This window comes from Bison bison, unplaced genomic scaffold (assembly GCF_000754665.1).
Source record: "Bison bison bison isolate TAMUID 2011002044 unplaced genomic scaffold, Bison_UMD1.0 scf7180017864451, whole genome shotgun sequence".
Lineage (NCBI taxonomy): Eukaryota > Metazoa > Chordata > Mammalia > Artiodactyla > Bovidae > Bison > Bison bison.
In genome coordinates, this window is record NW_011495013.1 from 5,830,978 (window position 1) to 5,852,910 (window position 21,933).

A 21,933-nucleotide genomic window follows, 5' to 3' on the forward strand; every position below is an offset into this window, starting at 1 on the left:
GATTATATCTCTATATATGTACATGTATTTATCTACATTTTGTACATACCATAATTATTTATGTCAATATACAACTGCATAAAATAATAATGATATTATAGGCCAAAGAGACCATTGTTACTTTATTTAAAATGTTTTCTGAAGTTATGAATCTTATTTTTAATAAATCCATGTCACTTTTATTTTGTGTTTTTAAAAGGATTCATGGAAGGGAGAATAATTGTAAAGATCCTTGTTCTATAATTTAAAATCCTTTACCATGGCGCATCCTCCCTCTCTCCAGCAAGACTAAAGCTTCTGCAATTTATCTAAACTTTAAAAGGCTAAGAAGTGTGTTTAAAAAAAAAAAAAGAAAGTTAAAGAAATAATAGAAAACCCTGATCCACATGACTGGACTATCTCAACTGTCAAGATGTTATCAGGCTCAAATAAGATTTTAACAATTGAAACTAAAAATAAAAATAAAAGTAATGATAACTTTTCTGATCAATCTACCATAAATTTTAATAAACAGGTACCATCAATGTAAGAGCAGCCTTTTGCAAAGGTATAGATGAGTTTTTTCTGTTGTCCTACAGAAACTGCTATTTACAAATATTTTTACATATGTACATATTTATAAATTTATAATGTATAGTCACACATTACGGGGGAAAGGTAGAACTTATAAGAACAATATTTTAAAATGTTTAATAATACATACCATACAAAGCATTTTTATTGCTTGCCTTCAAGCATTGTGTACTGTCTTAGACTACTGCACCCTTCCCTAAACCACCTGGAAGAGCTATGATATATTTAAATGTGTAAGAAAATAGGATAACTTCCATTGCAGTATATGAATAAAGTGCACTTTAAAAAACTATTTAGATGACCAAAACAGTGCTTTGGAAGGGAATTAAACAAATGCATTTATTGGCTCATGTAACAAGTTTATTTTATTAAAGATTATGGATTACCTTTTGTGAGGGAATTTTTAATGTCAAGGCTGTCTTCATGGCAAATTCTGTTAATAAGATGCATTTGTGACCTTGGTATTAATACAATCATGCAAAGCACGTAACAGAATCACACTGAAACAAAAAAAAATGAAAAAAATAAAAATTATAAACGAGGCAAAGGAATAGCAGTTTTTGCTGTGATTTTGCTTGTTTCCATAAGATAACTCCTTTTATTGATTTTATGAACATACCTATTTATGCACTATACTGAAATACTGTACAAAACTGCAAGAAATGCCACTATTTGACTACTTATGTCTCTACAAAAACACCATCATAAAGGTGTATCTATTAGTAAAAGTCAACTAATAACTGCTAATGTATATGTGAGTCAAAAGGATTTTAAGTTTGCCCAAAATGTTGAGTCTGATAACATGAGACACAATAATTTCTGTAACATATTTCAGGGGCATAAAGAGTATTTTAAATTCTAAAAGGAAAATGAATTTTTCTCATTAATAATTATTATATAAAATTGAAAACTGTAGTTTCTAATTTAGCTAAATATTTGTGTACATATCCTAATTGAGCTAATGGTGGGTGTGTGTGTTTTGTTTGTGCATGTGAACTAATCCACAATCTGTTGGTGATGCTTTAAAGTTTCAGTTTAAAAATGTTCAACTCTTACCAAAACCTCTTCTCGTATACAAAGCTGCAAATTTGAGTCAGAGAAATTTAAAGTTGCAATTTACAAAAGCAGAATTTACATTAATTCTTATCTGAAAGAGCTGCTTTCAAGACAAAAAATGTGCCAATTAACTGCCCTGTTCTTTGTAATTAGTTGGCTTCTGAGTCCTGGTGAGAAGAAGCCTTAAGGCAGAATTTGCAGTAAACAGGAAAGGAGAGAATCGTATAAGTGCTCATATATACTCTGTGACACCTATGAATTCTCATTGGTGGGAGTTTTTGGCACAATTTTCTAATCCAGTATGAATGTCGCTCCACAGCAGCCAAACTGGATGTCTTTTCCAGCTTCCAGCACCAAGAAAATTTAGCTGATCAATTTCAATGCAACACATTCCTGCAAATACTAAGACCTATTTATCATCTTTTTTTTTAAATTTAAGGTAGTTTCCAATGATTAAAATAATCTGGAGGATTTCAATTATTACTTTCAAATAAACTCTGATGTGAAACATGTGATGACCATGGCATTCCACTAGTTATTAGATCCTAGGCATACTGAACATCTTGTCAGGGTGATTCATAATTATTTGAACTTGTCATGCCATAGTATGTACATGGCAATAGATACTAAACAAAGTAATTAAAAGCTGATTTCAAATCTCTAGTTTTTCTTCAGATGTGTGCTAAGTTTCCAATTATATTAGCAGGGATTCTGAGCACTCGAGAAGGGAACTGATGTTGCAGATAGGAGGTTCTGTTATTTAGAGGAATTCATCTTGGAAAGACAATGTTATTTTACTCTACAGGTAACAGTAGAAAATACTCCTATGTAAGACCTAAATCAAAAGGATACATAAAGGGTGCTATAGGATCTCCATTTTCATTGCTGTTAGAATAAGAGAAAGTAAGTCAGATCACCTGAAATCTACTTTAGACCAATTCCGAGGGTAAATCTTTTAAAAAGGCAATGGCTCATTGGGCATGGGGTGCCTTCTGCCATGAGTTAGCAAATGCGTGTCTCCATTAGAGGTCTATAAGCTATAATGCTATATACATACTGTACATGTTGGTTCACAAATTAGCAGTTATTAGTCAGACTGTACATGGCAAAACAAACCAAGTTTAATGTTGCTATACATCCCAAAGACAACCTGTGCCTAGAATCAAGGACTGACCCCTAATACAGGTTCTCTGTTTAAATATGTGGCCCAGTAAACTAAATTAAATGTACCAAACAAAACTGGGAAAACTATTCTAGACATTCTGTCAATTTTGCTAACGCTATTGAAGGTCTTCTTGGCTTCGGCTGGCTTGTTTTCCGGTTTCTTGTTGGGTTCTGGAGTGGTTGCGCTCTTGGAGATGGTGGAGAGAACTGGGTCTTTTGAAAGATTCGGGGCATAATTGGCAACAGCCACTGCATAAGCGTTGTTCTGTATCATCACAGAGGCTTTTTCTTTTTTCTATTGAAAAAACACAAGAATTAACAGAATGTGGATTAAGACTTCTTAATATTTTCCAAACTCCAGTTTCAAATCCTGAAGAAAAGTATTTTGATAAGCATCATCATACATTAGAAGGAAGGAATTTAGGGAAATAAATGGAGTTAATTAAGTCCTAAAACCACAAGGGTGAGGAAATCCCCAGAGTAAATCAACGGTACCATTTTCCTGGAGAACCATTTCTTGTTGTTTACATAGAACACTTAAAATACAACTTTAACAAAATGATACAACATTTTTGACTCTTATATTTACTGAAATATTCATTGAATGAATGAGTGAGTGAATAAATGAAATATAGAAATAATTTAACAAGAGGAATGATCATCTGCAGCGAATGCTCTCAAATTTTGCATTGAAAATTTAATTTCTTTAATTTCATAATAGGATATCTTCCCTTCATATCAAAATCATATAGGAATGCTTTTACTCAATGGTAGAAAATTGTATCCATATACAGATGGTAGTGTAATAAATACTAAAGACATTAAAGGAAGATGAAACACAAACATTTGGATTTCTGCCTAGCTCATCTACATCCTGTTTCTCCTTAAATTTCCCTGTCCAATTCTCACCCACTCTGGTCTGGGCCACAGTTTTCTCCTGCTAGGACCAAACAGCATTCCTTTGTGCTTTCCCAGTTGGGAGATAATTAGTCAAATTACAGCCCCCATGGGGATTTTTTAAGACTTAAAATGGATGGTGTCATTTCTGAGCTTAAGTCTCATTTAAGAGACCATCTCATGGAACTTAGAATGAAATCAACACTTCTTACCATGGTGTCTTTTTTTAATTCATTATACATCAGTCTCATAGAAATCACTTGTATTCAGAGGACCGTTTTGCTTGGTGCCTTTGGCTATGCTACCTCTGATAGTGAGTATAAAGTAAGTAATAGGGATTTACTATTTACTAGTAAGACAGGGATAAAGTAAGTAATTAAATAGTTAATCCCACTAAAGGAATTGTAAGTAAAGAAAAAAGTATGAGACCCCTGCAAATTAAGGATCTTTCTAGAAAGCAGGTTGGCTTAACCACAAAACCAACTAGGCTTGCTTAGCAATAAAACCAAGCAACAGAAGCATGAGACATGCCCCCAAACAATTAAACAATTTTGGCATGAGACCCACATCCTGCCCAGTGAGCTTAATAAATTAATGATTCCTGGGACACACACTTCTCCATACACTAAAAACAAAAATATAAGGAAAGGGTAACATTATACTAAAACCTGAGATGATTTACCATTTTTAGCATGTATTGCCACCTTTTTACTCATTTCCATTGTGCCATGACAATCCGGGCTTGACCATGTAGGGACAAGAAAACTCCCCTTCCCGACATGGAGGAGGAACTAATGATGGAAATATCATGTTTATTCAAAAAATGAAGAATAAGGTGATCTTCACCCCCTCCCCTCTCTTCCTTTGATTATAAAACTGTAGCCCACTGAGTCCCTGGGGTATGGCACCCTCTCACCTGCCCACTTTTAAGTCTCATGAACATCTTATTCTAATGAATCGCTTCTTATCTATCACCCTGCCTCTCACTGGATTCTTTCTGTACGTAAAGAACTGGAGCTCCCCAGAACATCTGAAGCGCCACCTAGTGGTTTTACTTTCTCATCCTGGAATGGCTTCTCTCCATCCCATTTTTCCCTATGATCCGTCTCCTCTCATATTATGGTCTTGGTTTAAATGTTATTTCCTCCAAAAGGATCCCTAACCACTCTATCTAAGGCCATCCTTGCTCCCCATCGATACTCTCTCAGAGCACCCAGTTTATTTCCATCATGGCATTTTTTCAAAATGAGTAAATTCTTTCTTTAATTGTGTGATTATCTGATTGACACTCTTCTTATTAGAATCTAAGGTCAATGAAAGTTGGTGCTGTATCTGTCTTTTTCACCATCATAACCTTAGCCTGATTCCTTCTATGAGGTAGGCACATAACATATAGCCAAATTAATGAAACCTGAAAATATTTACTCAATATTACATAACACTATTTAATAAAACCTGAAAAACTATGTAACTGTAGTTCTGTACTAATATAAACACACTATTAGTTACCTGAATGCAAACAAATTTGAGGTAGCAATGAATTAAGCAAAATAGTACATAGTTGACCTAGAACAATTGAACTAGAACAGAATTTAGAGTATCAATATTTTGAATAAGAAAGTGAAAGTCACTCAGTCGTGTCTGACTCCATGACAATACAGTCCATGGAATTCTCTAGGCCAGAATACTGGAGTGGTTAGCCTTTCCCATCTCCAGGGAATCTTCCCAACCCAGGGATGGAACCCAGGTCTCTTGCATTGCAGGCAGATTCTTTACCAGCTGAACCAAAGGGAAGCCCAAGAATACTGGAGTGAGTAGCCTATCCCTTCTCCAAGGGATCTTCCTGACCCAAGAATTGAACTGGGGTCTCCTGCATTGCAGGAGGATTCTTTACCAACTGAGATATCAGGGAAGCCCCACATAGTGTAAATTAACAGATTTAGAGGACCAACTGACCTACAACAGAATTTCGAGTATCAATATTTTGAATAAGAATTCTCAAAATGTTCAAGTGAAATTAAAAAAGGCCCCTGAAATTTCAGGAGGATCTGTAAACAGGCCTGCATTTCCTGTTCTTCACTGTCATCTGGTTTCTCCCTCACCTCTTTCCCTTGCTGATAAGGCATTCTCCTAGACTTGCTAGTTGCATAAAAGAAAAAGGCTGAGAGATTATCATTTGTAGTTTTATGAAAGTTATAAAACAGCTTTTCCCATGTTGCATATGGGAAAGCATATACCTGCAGTAAAGATAACTAACAGCTTATGAGCACTAGGATATGTCAGGTTGAGCGTTAAGCCTAACATGTCATTGGTGACAAAATTCACTACTGGCTAAGAAACAAGTTCTATATTGTAACTCCAAGTTACACAATCAGAAATGGAAGCTAAAGAGGCTTTATGACAGGACCAGGTCTCTTGTCTAACAAGTGACTGAAAAAGTACACAAACTTAAATGTGTGTGGCTTCCAAGCCTCTGCTTTCAACAGTCTGATATGTGACTTTATCTTTGGGGAAGCTGTGTGAGCCCTGGCAGTGCTTCTTCTCAAAATATTTCAACTGGAGTTTATATGACTAGGTCAGTATTCTAAAAGACTTTAACCCATATGTCTCTAACCCATAAAGTTCTAACATATAGTGTTTATATTATTGCAATTATACCTCGGTATCACTTAAAATGACATCTAATTGCAGTTATAGAGAATTTGGACCTTGGGAATGTTTTTTAAACTCTCCTTGCTTCAGCTTCTAGTTTTAAAAGAGAGATAATTATACCAAAGCCATACTGAACTGTTGTGAGGATCAAATTCACTAATGTGCATTTGAATTACATTGAAAACCATAACCATTTAGTGGAGTGGAGTGCTGGTTATGGGCTTTCCAGGTGGCTCAGTGGTAAAAATCTGCCTGCAATGCAGGAGTCTTGAGTTTGATCCCTGGGTTGGGAATATCCTCTGGAGAGGAAAATGGCAACCCATTCCACTATTTTTGCCTAGGAAATCCCAGTGGAGCCTGGTGAGCTACAGTCCATGAGACAGCAACATGACATGACTTAGCAACTCAACAACAACAAAGATGATTTTGTGGAAGAGAGATGTTCAAGTTGGGTCAGGAGTTATGGTATAGGGTTAGTCATTTATACAACAAAAACATAAAATGTAAAATATCCTTTGTTGTAAGAGGAATCTATTGGAGAAGGCAATGGCAAGCCACTCCAGTACTCTTGCCTAGAAAATCCCATGGATGGAGGAGCCTGGTGGGCTACAGTCCACGGGGTCGCCACGAGTCGGTTGCGACTGAGCGACTTCACTTTTCACTTTAACGCAATGGAGAAGGAAATGGCAAGCCACTCCAGTGTTCTTGCCTGGAGAATCCCAGGGATGGCAGAGCCTGGTGGGCTGCTGTCTATGGGGTCACACAGAGTCAGACACAACTGAAGCGACTTAGCAGCAACAGCAGCAGCAGCAAGAGGAATCTATAGATAGAAACTGTACTGCTGTTGCTGCTAAATCGCTTTAGTTGTGTCCGACTCTGTGTGACCCCTAGATGGCAGCTCACCAGGCTCCCCCGTCCCTGGGATTCCAGGCAAGAATATTGGAGTGGGTTACCATTTCCTTCTCCAATGCATGAAAGTGAAATGTGAAAGTGAAGTCGCTCAGTCATGTCAGAAACTGTACTAACTCTTACCAATACCATTCCTGCCTCCCACTTGAATTCCCTTCAATTGTACATAAATACACAGGAGACACTAAAAATATTTAAGAAACTCTAGAGCAGAAGCATCAACAAATCAAAACAGATACTCTGACCAGTCTGAATGGACATCAGCTATAAAAACCCATACGGGCTGTCCTAGTCTATATCAGCCTAGTATCAGTTTTTTATATCTGTATGTTGATGTTCTTTATTTCATCCCAACCAGTACTGGACATTAAAATAAGCAGTGTTAAAAATCATTCTAACATATGTTCAAAACTTTTCTTATCATTCCAAAGGACAGAATTTCATCATACTTTCTCTTCACTGTTCAAAGTATAGCTCCAATTTCTGAATATCAGTATAAACTTCAGAGGTAGACTCAAGAGCTCAAAAAGATGATGGGTTTTGGCTTCAAAATGTTCCCTTGGAACTTGGAAACTTGAGTGTTTTCAAACCCAGTAGCAAGGAAAGTACAACAGCCATGAGTACTATTTCTAGTTGAAACTCAGTAGCTGGCACCTATAATTTCATACCAATTTACTGAATGAAGGTCAGGGCACCTCACAGGGCTAAACATCTATTCCTAGCCACAGCTCTGTAAAGCCTTTCTAAATCAGACTCTTACAAGATCTTGTTTTCAAGGATATAATAACTTCCCTTGACTACATTTGAAAATGATTACCACAAATCTGTCTTAAAGCAGATTGTTCCTACAGATTTAAATTTTAAAACATGGGTATAGAAAAAAAAAAAAAAAAACTGTTAAAATCATAGCTGACTTCTACTAATTCGTAACTTAATTCTCCATGCAAGATAAGTTGCTTCAGTCACATCCAATTCTTTGCAACACTATGGACTGTAGCCCCCAGCTCCTCTGTCCACAGGGATTCTCCAGGCAAGAATACTGGAGTGGGTTGCCATGCCCTTCAGGGAATTTCCTGACCCAGGGATCAAATCCATGCCTCTATGTCCCCTACATTGGCAGGTGTGTTCTTTACCAGTAGCACCATCTGAAGCCCAACTTAATTCTAAGATCTTCTAAAGCAGAGTACATAGATTAAGTCCACATAATATGTTCTATTACTGTTATTTGTAAGACACAGATCTGCCAGTAGTAGTATCAAAGAATATCCATACTCTAGGCCATTACTAGCAGATATTACTTTGTCCTTTTCATTACTAAGTGAAAGTGAAATCCTTCAGTCGTGTCCGACTCTTTGCGACCCCGTGGATGGTAGCCTGCACCAGGCTTCTCTGTCCATGGGATTTTCTAACTTCTATTTAAAAGAATCAAGTTTATAGACATCATGCTATGAAGTCTTCTTTGAATATCAGGCAAACCTCTGATCAAGCCAGATGATCAGCATGCTAACTACTTGGGCCACGTCATTTTGACCCCACACACCAATTTTACTTTATTTATTTCAACCCTTGACTTATGCTAAAAGCCTGAGACCCTTGAAAAGAAATAGGGCAATGAATTCTACTGTTATATGAAAATACTCACTGCCATGAGATATATTTTTAAAGCTTGTGTCCCTAGATTAAAAAGTTTTGTTTCTTTTGAGAGCTAGGTGAGCCCTGATAGCTCATACTATCTAATTGCTTACAGACTAATTTTACTAATTCCATATGTCTACTCTAAGGTTCTTAGGTAAGTCACCTATACATTTTGATGAATAAGGCAAGGTATGGCTGAAAATATAAGTAAAGAAAATAAAGTTAAGTCTGAAGAATAAAACCAAATGGAAGCAGGATGAGGGAAATGAAGGCAATTTGGTACTGCTCATTTCTGTTAATTTTAAGTGACTTAATTCATTTTGCCACCAATACAGGGATGATTGAATTATCTCACCAGAATTCTTACCCATTATATTTCACTAGACTTCTCCACCTATATATGCCACTTTACTTAAGACATAAAATATCCAGAAATGAAATCAGGTTACTTTCACTCCCAACCTAATCCTGTACATCCTCCTATCTGTGAATGATACCCTGAACTGTATTTCCTAACCGGTGAATGATACCACAGTTGAGCTAGCAGCTGCTAATCAAGCCACACCAGTCCCCTAGTAGGATCTGTTTTATACTGACTCAGCTCAGAATCACGTCTATTGGGACATAATAACCTACTGAACAAGCGCCCCTTGCATGTGCTTCCACACACCTCAGTGCTTGTCTCTGTAGTGGCACACAAAACTTTTTCACTTTTTTTCCTCTTTTACTTGATTATAAGCTCCTTGAAGGCAGAGATTGGGCAATGCAGAGCTTCTAGCAAGTTCCTAGCACAGATCAAGCTTAAAAAAATGTTTGCTTCATGATAAATGAATGACATCTACTGGAATGATATATATAAGTATATATAATGCATATAACCATATATTTTGTAGAGTACTATAAGTATTTATTAAGTTGACAGAAATGGATTCTAATAGTGTGCTCTACAATTATATTATCTAATTATCCCTAAAGTCCTCAACTGCACCATCTATAGATGTAGAAGAGTAGGAAATAATAAAATAAGCTCAATTGAAAAATAACACTCTGGAATTTCCACATATGTGTGGAAATTGTTTTACTTGCGGTTGAGACATATAAAAGAGAAGCAGGAAAATATGGTTATACACTAAAGCAGTAAATGACATTTTTATACATTATCCACGGAAAAAAGAAAATTATGCTGCTATAGATCTGTTGATGCTGTTACTTAAGTGGAATGAGAAGGAATTATAATACATACTATTAAACTTTCTATTTTTTAAAGGATGTTTTATAAGAATCAGAATATCCCGAGGTTAAGTTCAGTCTGGGAAACTCCCAATGATAAAAATAAAACTGTCTTACACCATTGTGGCAAATCAATCTGGGTTTTCTTAGAGTATTAGATAAAATGATGCATTAGTAAATTGAGTAAACACTTTAGCTAAAATGTAGACACTTAGTACTGAAATGACCTACATATAAATGAAAATAGCAATCACCATTTCAGAGTTGGAAAGAATCTCAGGGAGTGTCCCTTAGCATAAGGAAATAGAGCTCTCATAAATATAACACTAAATACAATAGTCTTTGGAGAAAACCCCCTGTTTCCAAAGTGGCAACTCTATGCTCTTCCTATATACAATGTTGCTTTTTTACAGTCATTGCGGCTACTAGAAAGCCCATTATTTGTAAAAAAAACAACATGCTCCCTAATTAGATAATGGTATTGTTAATTGTCTGCTAACCATCCTAAGAAAAGTGATACTTACAGAAGATTGTTTGAAGGTTATACAGTCCATCCACTTCTCTAAGTACTCTAAAGTTTTTCCTTGGATAAAATGGTGCCATAAGAAAGCTATATACTTGGACCATATTAGCTTAGCTCCTTGAAGAATTGCCTTCACTGAGTTGTAAGTTAATGTAATGCCTTCAGCTTTTATTGAAGGGGACTACAAGAAACATCAATATGAAATTAATTACTGCATTTATTGGGAAAATGCTGACATTATTGCAATAGCACCCAACTTTTTCTATATAGTGTTGGATTATTTGCTAAGTCATGTCCGACTCTTGCAACCCCATGGACTGTAGTCTGCCAGGCTCCTCAGTCCATGGGATTCTCCAGGCAAGAATACTGGAGTGGGTTGCCATTTCCTTCTCCAGGGGATCTTCCTGACCAAGGATTGAACCCTGGTCTCCTGCATTGCAGGCAGATTATTTACAACTGAGCTATAATGGAAGCCCTTTTCTAATATAAAACCCATATTATATTGTTTAAAAAAGAGAATTCAGTATAGGATTTTTTTTTCCTGAGGAAATTTATACTTCCATTTTTTGGTTGAAGGGAAATAAGCTTCCCCCTACGGTTCATTCTCACAGCCAAGAAGCTTAGAATTTGAATCTTAGCTATTCTAGCTATGGACTGGGCTTACTGGGTAGCTCAGCTGGTAAAGAACCTGCCTGCAATGCAGGAGACCCTGATTCAATTCCTGGGTCAAGAAGTTCCCGTGAAGAAGGGATAGGCTTACCCACTCCTGTATTCTGGCCTGGAGAATCCCCATGGACAGAGGAGCCTGGCAGGCTACAGTCCATGGGGTTGCAAAGAGTGGGACACAACTGAGTGACTAAGCACAGCACACAGCACAGATATGGACTACAGTTAATATTCTGGCCCAAATGGTGGACATATTTGCAGTCTATTTTCCTTCATCCTGATTTTCTACTTCTATTTATATAATATTATAATAATTTAAGTACATACATTCTTTTGATAGACTGTCTGAAATGCTTTTGGAACAAAGAAGGATCTTAAAAAATACAAATAGATGAATAAAAACACTTAAAATGTGATGCAATGTGATTACCATGGAGTGAATCCCAAAATAATGGCACAGTTCATGTTAATTTGGATATTATGGTGCTATGTCTGTGTTTTCAGTAATTTAATATGTAGTGTATTTCCAAAGAATATGTTTTTCTTGGCCAGTGTAAAACCACTGACTCATATTTAGAAGAAAACACAGTCTTAAGAGAGTAAAGGTATATTTTAAAATTTAATTCAAAGAGCTATATGCTAAACACTATGTTAGGTATTAGCAAAGAAATAATGAATAAGAGGAGAATAAAACCATTCTCCTCTATACCATATAACTTACTGTTAGCTTTGTTTATAATAAAAGTATAATGTAATGAGGTTACATAAAAGGAATTTGTGGCAAGTACTATAAAAGCATAATGGTGGTGGCAATTACGTACAATTGGATAGGTCTTAGGGAATAAGTAGTTCATCAGTTAGGAAAGAAAGGAGAGGGCATTTTAGCAAGAGGGATCAACATATCTAATGTCATGGAGATGGGAAGAGGCATGGATAGTTGGGGATGTTTTTAATGGCTAGAGGAAGAATATGAGCATGGACTTCAGATCTGTTCAATCCTGGATTCACCATTTATTAGATGTGTGATCTTGAGCAAGTAACTTTACTTGATGAATCTTACATTCCTCATTTTGACACAGCGATATTCCCAGGCACGTAGTGGTAAGTGCACAATAAATAGCAAAATACTTTCTTATCATTCATGACGTAAACAAATGTATCAGAAAGCTATATATTTGGGCCATATTAGCTGAGATGCTTGAAAAATTGCTTTCAGCAATTCATTAAAGAGCTAAAAAATAAATGATCATATTTCTGTTTTAGAAAGATACCAATGGAACTACTGTACAGAATGGATTAAAAGGAGACATGATTAGAGATAATGAGGAATAAACAGACTGAAAATAATGAAAGGTGGTAAGGACATGGCCTGTGGACATACACATAGGAAAATGGACATTTACAGCTGATTAGATCTCAAGGGATGCTTTCAAGTTGTTGGTATGTGAAACTAGGTTTTGCCATGAACTGAGATACATATGAAAAAATAGGCACTTAGGACATTTTATTTTTTGGTTGCTTGCTGTTTCTTTCATCTTTTAAAAGAGATATGCAAAGATTGACAAATCATGTTCATGTAGAACATGGGTGCCTGCTGGATATATGAACCTGGAAGTTAAAAGAAAGGTATAATAACTGTGGAAGGTAAGATAAAGGTGTGCGCTGTGGTTATGCTTTGGTTATGCTTACTTAATTACACCACATTTATTGAAAACGAATATGTATAGTAAGCCCTGTACAAAGGGCCAAAGATAAATGATTTATTAAAATAAATGTGGTCATTGTTACCATGAACAGTGAAGGAGCTAAGACTTAAGCATGCAATTGTAAGCTCTAATAAAGAATGAAATGCAAAAGAGCAGGATACTATACATACTTATAAAATGATCTAATTTTTCAGGGGTCAGGGGAGCAAGTATTCAGAAATTTCCTGAGGACTGGGCTTCCCTGATAGCTCAGTTGGTAAAGAATCTGCCTGCAGTGCAGGAGACCCCAGTTTGATTCCTGAGTCAGGAAGATGCCCTGGAGAAGAGATAGGCTATCCATTCCAGTTCTCATGAGCTTCTGTTGTGGCTCAGCTGGTAAAGAATCTGCCTGCAAAGCAGGAGACCCGGGTTAGATCCCTGGGTTGGGAAGATCCCCTAGGGAAGGGAATGGCTATCCACTCCAGTATTCTGGCCTGGAGAATTCCATGGACAGTATAGTCCATGGGGCCGCAAAGAGTTGGACACGACTGAACAATTTTCACTTCACTTCACACTGGTATTTGTGCTGAGGATGAGTAGGTTTTATCTATTTAGAGATAATAAACAGTAGACAATGCATAGTGTGGCTAACATTCCTACAAATATTTTCAGTAAAATCCTTAAAACAAGAATCACATAGTAATAGCAAGAACAAAAAAATACATTTAAATGACTGTCTTTGGGGATAAACAAGAGCAAATGCTAGGTAGACTGGACATACTCCACACTTAGGGAAAGAATCTCAAAGAATAGAATGAATAGTGGCAGCTGTCAAGATTTAAGGAAGGAAGGTGATATTCTAAGCCCTGTTTTAAAGGCCTGACAGAAGAGAAAAAGTTGCTGACTTGGACCTGAAATGGAGTCTTGGAGTATAACAGTATTCAATGAGTTCAATGGGAATCCCTTAAGAAAAATGAAAAATTATCTGATTTGAAAATGTAGAGACTGGAATCCTTCAGCTACAGGACAATAAATAGAAAGATAACCTGATTACAGTGAGCTGAAAATTAAACTGAAAGGGAGAACATATACTTTACAAGCAATGCTTTCAAAAAGCTTGAATGGAAAAAGAAGAATGGGGAATCTGAGGATGGAGGAATGGGTGATAGAATCTGGAGAGAGTTTTGCTTTTGCCTTTAAGGTAGATTAAGTATATTAGGCATCATCAGAAACTTACAGGAAGCAGTTGAAAAAGAGAAGATGGCTTTGAAGAAGTAAGAAAAGAAAATAATAATCGATGGTTTAGTATTGAAAAAGGAACAAGAGGAAAAGGAATCAAGAGATAAGGTAGAAGAATTAGTCTTGAGGAAGGTTCCAGAAGAATTTGGGAAGTTGAATAAATAGATACTTTCACATATGAAAAGGCATAAATATGTGAAGTTGAATTATTTGATCCTGCACTAAATTTTTAGATCGATAAAGTTTTGTTAACTAATTTCACACCTGAGGCAAAAAGTAGCGTGCAATCTTGTGCAAGATCACAGAGCAAGATAGGCTTTGTCTTCTAACAGAGGGCTCAAATGTAGCTTGAATATGAAGCAAGTGAGTTTATTTGTTTGTGAAAACTAACCTTAAAGATCATCAGAGCACAATCTACATATAAGCTGTATGTTAATACATATTTCTTTTTTCAAACATACAATATTAATATGAATCTCCAAGTGATTATCCTCATGAGACAAATTAATACTTGCCAGTTAACAAACCTTAAATAACTTTTTATATATGCTTTGGATTGACAGATCATTAAGTGCATTTACTCATGCTTACTAACTCCAAAAATGAGGACTTCCTCCAGCCTGGTTCAACTAAAAGGATCCCATTTTGGCCTATGGATAAAAACTTTGTATTTCAGGAAAATAACTGTTTTCCACTTAATTAAATCTAAGGAAAACTAAAACAGAGTAAATTGCACTGATTTTTTTTTTTTTAAGGCAGATGTGCTAGTTTGAGGCATTCCACTATGTATCCTTTTAGTTTTAAGAACCTGGTTATTTCCAATAGGAAAAAAAAAAAAAACCTCTCAAAATGTATTTGAATCATGAAAATGGATGAGTACTCCCTGATAAATTTACCACTGTAAAGTATTAAAAGATCTTCCATGCAGGCAAAGAAGTCTTGTCATTGCTATTACACTGCCAGATTTAATAGCAAAAATCAATTTATTCTTTTATTCAACAAAACTTTCTGCAGTGCCTACTAATTGCCTGACACTGCGTTTGGCACTCCAGCTATGCAAAAGTGGTTAACAAGCAAGGAGCCTGATGTAATGTTCCCTTTAACTTAACCACTGAACTTGAAACACTTAGAACTGAAATATCAAATTTTGTTAATTGTTCTCTTGCAAATTAGGTTGGCGCATAAATGATTTCAACCAAGATTTATCTGCACTATATGTGATCTGATACGTGGATAGACTTAAATCTAGTATTTGTCTCTGTCAGATTATTGCTTTTAAAATGCATTATCAGGAATCTGTTTTTTTTTTTTTTTTTGCATTTATAGGTACTTGTATTTTCCAAGTTCAGGGGTTGAGAAGGCATATTTTTTGATATGCCAAATCACAGTGTCAATTTGATTGGCACCTCAATGCATTAAAAATAAAATATCAATATATTTCTACATAGATTTACATCACAAACCACTATTTATCTTCTGTGATGTATTTGCAAAGCATTTTATCTTCAAAAAATGTTAGTATGAAAGTGCATGTGTAACTTATATAACTTAAAAGAAGTAACTGCATAGATAGCAATGAAAAAGCAGTATACTATATGGGGAATGAAAACATAAATCAACAGTAAAATGTGATGGGAATGTTGAAATAACCTAAAAGTTAAGCATAGAATATTAATCAGATTTTCTTTAATATTTACTCACTGACTATTAGTATACAAAATATAGTTTATAAAATGAAATAAATCAGCACTTGTTAAAATTTTACAGTTTACAAAGTTAAGGGAAAAGACTATAATATCAATGTCAATATAATCATATAAATTAGAAAAAAATTATGTTCAAATAACTGAAAAGGAAAATCAGCAAGTATGTTGTTCCAAACTTAATGGAAGGGTATTCAGGTAGATACTTTGTAGAAAAGAAACCCTCCAAGTAGAACTTTTTATTATTATTGAGGAAACTTTATATCTCATTGTGATGTATACAAAGGCTCCTCTTAAGGCAGATATACAAAGGCTCCTCTTAAGGCAGATTGAGAAAGGAAATAGCTATTTATCTGCACAAAACTCACACTTCCTTCAGTACCTGAAACCGAAAACTAGGCATCAATAATTCCCAAAGAAGTTAATCTTAAAGATAAATATTTTTTCTCTTGTGGAATAAATGAGCAACTGAAAATGTCTAGGCATTCCTACCTACTTACTTATTCAATACAACATGGGAGCGATTACAATCCCGTGAGTTTTTTTACATCCAAGCAACAGAGATGATACCCCCATCTCTGAAGAGTAACTCTGGAGTAACTCAGCCAACTGATAGGGCCTGAGATTCTATAATTGGTAAAATTAATGCCCACTTTTCTTTTCCGAATCTTTTTACTGGAAAGTGGTGTGGTTAAAGGCATGAACTTAATGGTCAGGCAGATCTGGGTTTAAGTAAACATTAACTTGTGTGAACTTGGGCAAGTAAGTAACTTCACTAAACTATACCTTCTTCATAAAAAATGAGTGAGTGAGTGAGTGAAGTCGCTCAGTCGTGTCCGACTCTTTGCGACCCAATGGACTGTAGCCCACCAGGCTCCTTGGTCCATGGGATTTTCCAGGCATGAATACTGGAGTGGGTTGCCATTTCCTTCTCCAGGGGATCTTCCCAACCCAGGGATCAAACTCAGGTCTCCCGTGTTGTAGGCAGACGCTTTACCGTCTGAGCTACCAGGGAAGTCCCATAAAAAAAGAGAGAGAATTAAAAAGAGATCCTAGTTATAAAGTAGTAAAGATTATATGAGAGAGCATATGTAGAAAACTTAGCAAGTGCTTGACACACTGTCAGAGCTCAACTGATGCTAGGAAGTGGTTTTAACAAAGTAATAATACCAGCACTTCTAAAGAATTTCAGGCAAGAGCATACTTTAAAAGAAAGCTTTATGTTTGAATGTTCTTAATGTCAAATTTGAGGAACAGTATCTGTTACAAGCTAAATGGGTTGAGGGATTCACTTAATCACAGTTAGAAGGAAGTTCTCACTTACCTTGTCATTTACTACACTCTTTCCATCCCAAGCCCATCCTCTTTTGGTGAAGTAATTAACAGTTGCAAATTCAATTAGGGCAGAGAACACAAATGCATAGCAAACAGCAATAAACCAGTCCATGGCAGTTGCATAAGCCACTTTGGGGAGAGAATTCCGAGCACTGATGCTTAGAGTTGTCATTGTTAGAACAGTTGTTACTCCTGCAAAAAGATAGGAAGCAAAAACATCAACAAATACCAGTACGACAGCATTGGAAATATTTTTTTTTTCCCAAAAGGTACTTTCATTGCCACCTTTAGTGACTAGAAAAGCAAACAAACAAAAGTCTTCTGAAAGCAAATACTGCAAAGTTAATTATCATAAATGGTTATTATACTTTTTTGAAGTGATGACTCTGAAATGCTTTGCTTTCTCATTTTTGTTTGTATGAATCTCCTTTTCCACTTAAGTACCATTGAGGTTAGAAAGACTGGTGAAACTGAAGTAGAATTTCTGATGAGGAAAGCAGGTACTTGAAATTGACCCATTTCCCATCAACATTAATTTAAAAAATCCTTCACAAAGCTTCACATTAATTTGTTCATCATTTATTTGACTCATTCTAAGCAATGGACCGGTCATCCACACTAGTGATCACAACAGAACTATGATTAAGAAGTTCTTCATTCTAAGTATAGCTAGGCTAAGTATGAAATTTTCTAGACTGGCTAGTATTGTGAGGATGGAATTTCTTTAATAATGAAGCTTTGGCTTCCCTGGTGGCTCAGAGGTTAAAGCGTCTGCCTGAAATGCAGGAGACCCGGGTTTGATCCCTGAGTCGGGGAGATCCCCTGGGGAAGGAAATGGCACCCCACTCCAGTACTCTTGTCTGGAGAATCCCATGGACGGAGGAGCCTGGTAGGCTACAGTCCATGGGGTCGCAAAGAGTCAGACACAACTGAGTTAGTTCACTTTTCACTTTTCTTTCTCAGAATCTACAGAAAAATAAAACAAGCAACTAAATGCTATACCTTATAAAATATTAACCACTAATTTTAAGGAGTAGTTTATACCTCCGTTGTTTTAAAGAATGTCGTTCGGGGAAATCACAATGGTTAAGTAAAAAGAAAGCAATAACTCAGAAGACAGTCACAACATCAGTCAAAATGTCTACAGTTACCTGCTTTATCAGAGATTCAAGAGAGGATTAATTATGTACATGCATGCATGCATGATAAGTCTCTTCATTCGTGTCTGACTCCTTGTGACCTCATGGACTGTAGCCTGCAAGGCTCCTCCGTCCATGGGATTGTCCAGGCAAGAATACTGGAGTGGGTTGCCATGCCCTTCTCCAGGGCATCTTCCCAACTCAGAGATCAAACCCATGTCTCTTACGTCTTCTGCACTGACAGGAGGGTTCTTTACCACTAGTGCCACCTGGGAAGCCCAATTATGTACACAGAGGATATATTAAATTAAAAGAATCAAAATGTTGGTGAAATGTTCATTCATATAATGAAATTCTTTTATATTTTATATTTTATTCTTTTATATTTCCCTTAGGATAAATAAAACAGATTTTTTCCCACCATAGAGTTAACAATTCATAATAGCAATAATTCTATTTAATTATGAATGAATGAATTTGGGAATATGATGGTAGTAGTAAGAATGAAAGGTAGAAAGATAAATTTAGGTAAAAATAAATTTAGCTCACCTGCTGCTGAGTCAATATTATAAAACACATTTAAGAAATATATTGTGTTAACATGCAACAAACTGTGAAAGATTTTAGATGGTGTCTGCTTTTGAGAATTTGGTACAGTACAATAATTAAGTAGAATACAAGACAGTTATACCCACACATACAAACAACAACCTATCCTCCCATGCACACACACACATATAAATGCAACTGACATGAAAATAAATTTAACTTCATCAGCAGTCAAGGGAAAAAAGCAATAATGAGATTTTTTTTTTTTTTTTTACATGTGTTCCCCATCCTGAATCCTCCTTCCTCCTCCCTCCCCATACCATCCCTCTGGGTCATCCCAGTGCACAAGTCCCGAGCATCCAGTATCATGCATCAAACCTGGACTGGTAACTCGTTCCATATATGATATTTTACGTATTTCAATGCCATTATCCCAAATCATCCCACCCTCTCCCTCTCCCACAGAGTCCAAAAGACTGTTCTATACATCAGTGTCTCTTTTGCTGTCTCATATTCAGGGTTATTGTTACCATCTTTCTAAATTCCATATATATGAGTTAGTATACTGTATTGGTGTTTTTCTTTCTGGCTTACTTCACTCTGTATAATAGGCTCCAGTTTCATCCACTTCATTAGAACTGATTCAAATGTATTCTTTTTAATGGCTGAGTAATACTCCATTGTGTATATGTACCACTGCTTTCTTATCCATTCATCTGCTGATGGACATCTAGGTTGCTTCCATGTCCTGGCTATTATAAACAGTGCTGTGATGAACATTGGGGTACACATGTCTCTTTCAATTCTGGTTTCCTTGGTGTGTATGTGCAGCAGTGGGATTGCTGGGTCATAAGGCAGTTCTATTTCCAGTTTTTTAAGGAATCTCCACACTGTTCTCCATAGTGGCTGTACTAGTTTGCATTCCCACCAACAGTGTAAGAGGGTTCCCTTTTCTCCACACCCTCTCCAGCATTTATTGCTTGTAGACTTTTGGATTGCAGCCATTCTGACTGGCATGAAATGGTACCTTATAGACCAGCAAAATGTTAGCAAAACTTTGAAAGACTGATATTATCCTGGCACTGAAGATAATGTGGGTCAATGAAATTCTCTTTAGGGATTACAAACTGGTGTACTACATCTAAGAAATTGTTGCCTAATCTGAGGTCATAAAGATTTAAGCCTATATTTTCTTGTGAGTTTTATAGTGTTAGATCTTATATTTAGGTCTTTGGTCCTTTTTGAGGTGATTTTTTGTATATGGTAGATGTCCAGATCCATTCTTCTGCATAGGGATAGTCAGTGGTCCCAACACTACTTGTTGAAAAGACTTTTCTTTCCCCATTAAATGATCTTACCACTGTTGATGAAATCAACTGATCAAAGATGGGTTTACTTCCGGACTTTTAATTCTTCTTTTTTTTCAAACTTGAAACTTTTTATTTTATACTGGGGTATATCCTACCAGTCCATTCTAAAGGAAATCAGTCCTGAATATTCACTGGAAGGACTGATGCTGAAGCTGAAACTCCAATACTTTGGCCATCTGATGCAAAGAACTGACATTAGGAAAGATCCTAATGTTGGGAAAGATTGAAGGCGGGAGGAGAAGGGGACAATAGAGGATGAGATAGTTGGATGGCATTACTGACTCAATGGACATAAGTTTGAGTAAGCTCTGGGAGTTGATGATGGACAGGGAAGTCTGGGGTGGTGCAGTCCATGGGGTCACAAAAGAGTCGGACACGACTGAGTGACTGAACTGAACTGATAGCCATTTACAATGTTGTGGTAGTCTCTGGTGAACAGTGAAGGGATTCAGCCATATATGTACTGGACTTTCAATTCTATTCCATTCATCTACATGTCTGTCCTTACACAAAATTCAGTTTTCATAACATAGCTTTAGGGTAAGTGTTGAAATTGGAAAGCATGAGTCCTCCAAATTTCTTATTCCTTTTCAAGATTATTTTAGCTATTCAGGGTCCCTTATACTTCCCTATGATTTTATGGTCAGTTTGCTCATTTTTTCAAAAAATGTCCTTGGAGTTTTGGTAGATATTGCATTAAATTCCTTGTTTGGGGAAATATTGCCATATTAACTATAATAAATCTTCTAATCCCCAAATGTGACATATCTATCCATTCTAATTGGACATACATATGTCATCTCCATGTATTTCGAACTTCAATTCCTTTCAGCAACATTTTGTAATTTTCAGTTTATAAGTTTTTCACCTTTAAACTTAAATTTATTTATAGATATTTTCTTCTTTGGGCTGTTATGTAAATAGAAATACCTTTATTTCCATTTTAGATTATTCATTGCTAGTATATAGAAACAAAGCTGATTTTTTTGTGTGTATTGATCTACCTGACATTTTCCTGACAACATTATCTCTAATAGTTTTTATGTGGTTTATTTAAAGTTTTCTATATATAAGAATATGCAATTGCATATAGAGTTTTATTTCTTCCTTTCCAAATTGGATGCCTTTTATTTGTTTTTCTTGCCTAACTTCCCTGGCTAATGCCTGTAGTATGATGTTGAATAGAATTGGTGAATGCAGACATCCTTGTCTTGCTCCTGATGTTAGAACTAAAGTTTTAATCTTTCACCTCTAAATATCCTCTTTATTGGATTAAAGAGGTCCTTTTCTAGGGCTAGTTCACTGACTTTTTTTTAACATGAAAGGATGTTTTATGTTTTGCAGAGTCTATTGAGATGATGGTGTATTTTTTTCCATATTCCATAAATCTATTTGGGATTATTACATTGATTGATTTTTGTATGTTTAACCAACCTTACTTTCCTGAGGTAAATCACACTTGGTCACAAGTGTGCAATCCTTTTTATATGTGGCTGGATTCAGTTTGTTAGCTTCCTGTTGAGGACATTTGAATCTATATTCATAAGAGAGATTGATCTGCAGGGAATTTTTTCCTCTTGTGATTTGTCTGGATTGTTGAGCTTCTTG

At 36.0% G+C, this 21,933-nt stretch overlaps 1 protein-coding gene across 1 annotated transcript in view; it reads right to left on the minus strand.

The window, feature by feature from the left end:
* Window positions 1–2,067: 2,067 nt before the first annotated feature.
* The window catches only part of GABRA2 (gamma-aminobutyric acid (GABA) A receptor, alpha 2), a 141,218-nt gene continuing 121,352 nt past the window's right edge, over window positions 2,068–21,933 (minus strand). The window contains exons 9-10 of the mRNA XM_010858861.1: window positions 17,257–17,459; window positions 2,068–3,088 (exon numbers count right to left, since the gene is read on the minus strand). Coding sequence (XP_010857163.1) covers window positions 2,792–3,088; window positions 17,257–17,459 — 500 coding nt within the window. The 3' untranslated portion in view covers window positions 2,068–2,791. The remainder of the gene's footprint in view (window positions 3,089–17,256; window positions 17,460–21,933) is intronic.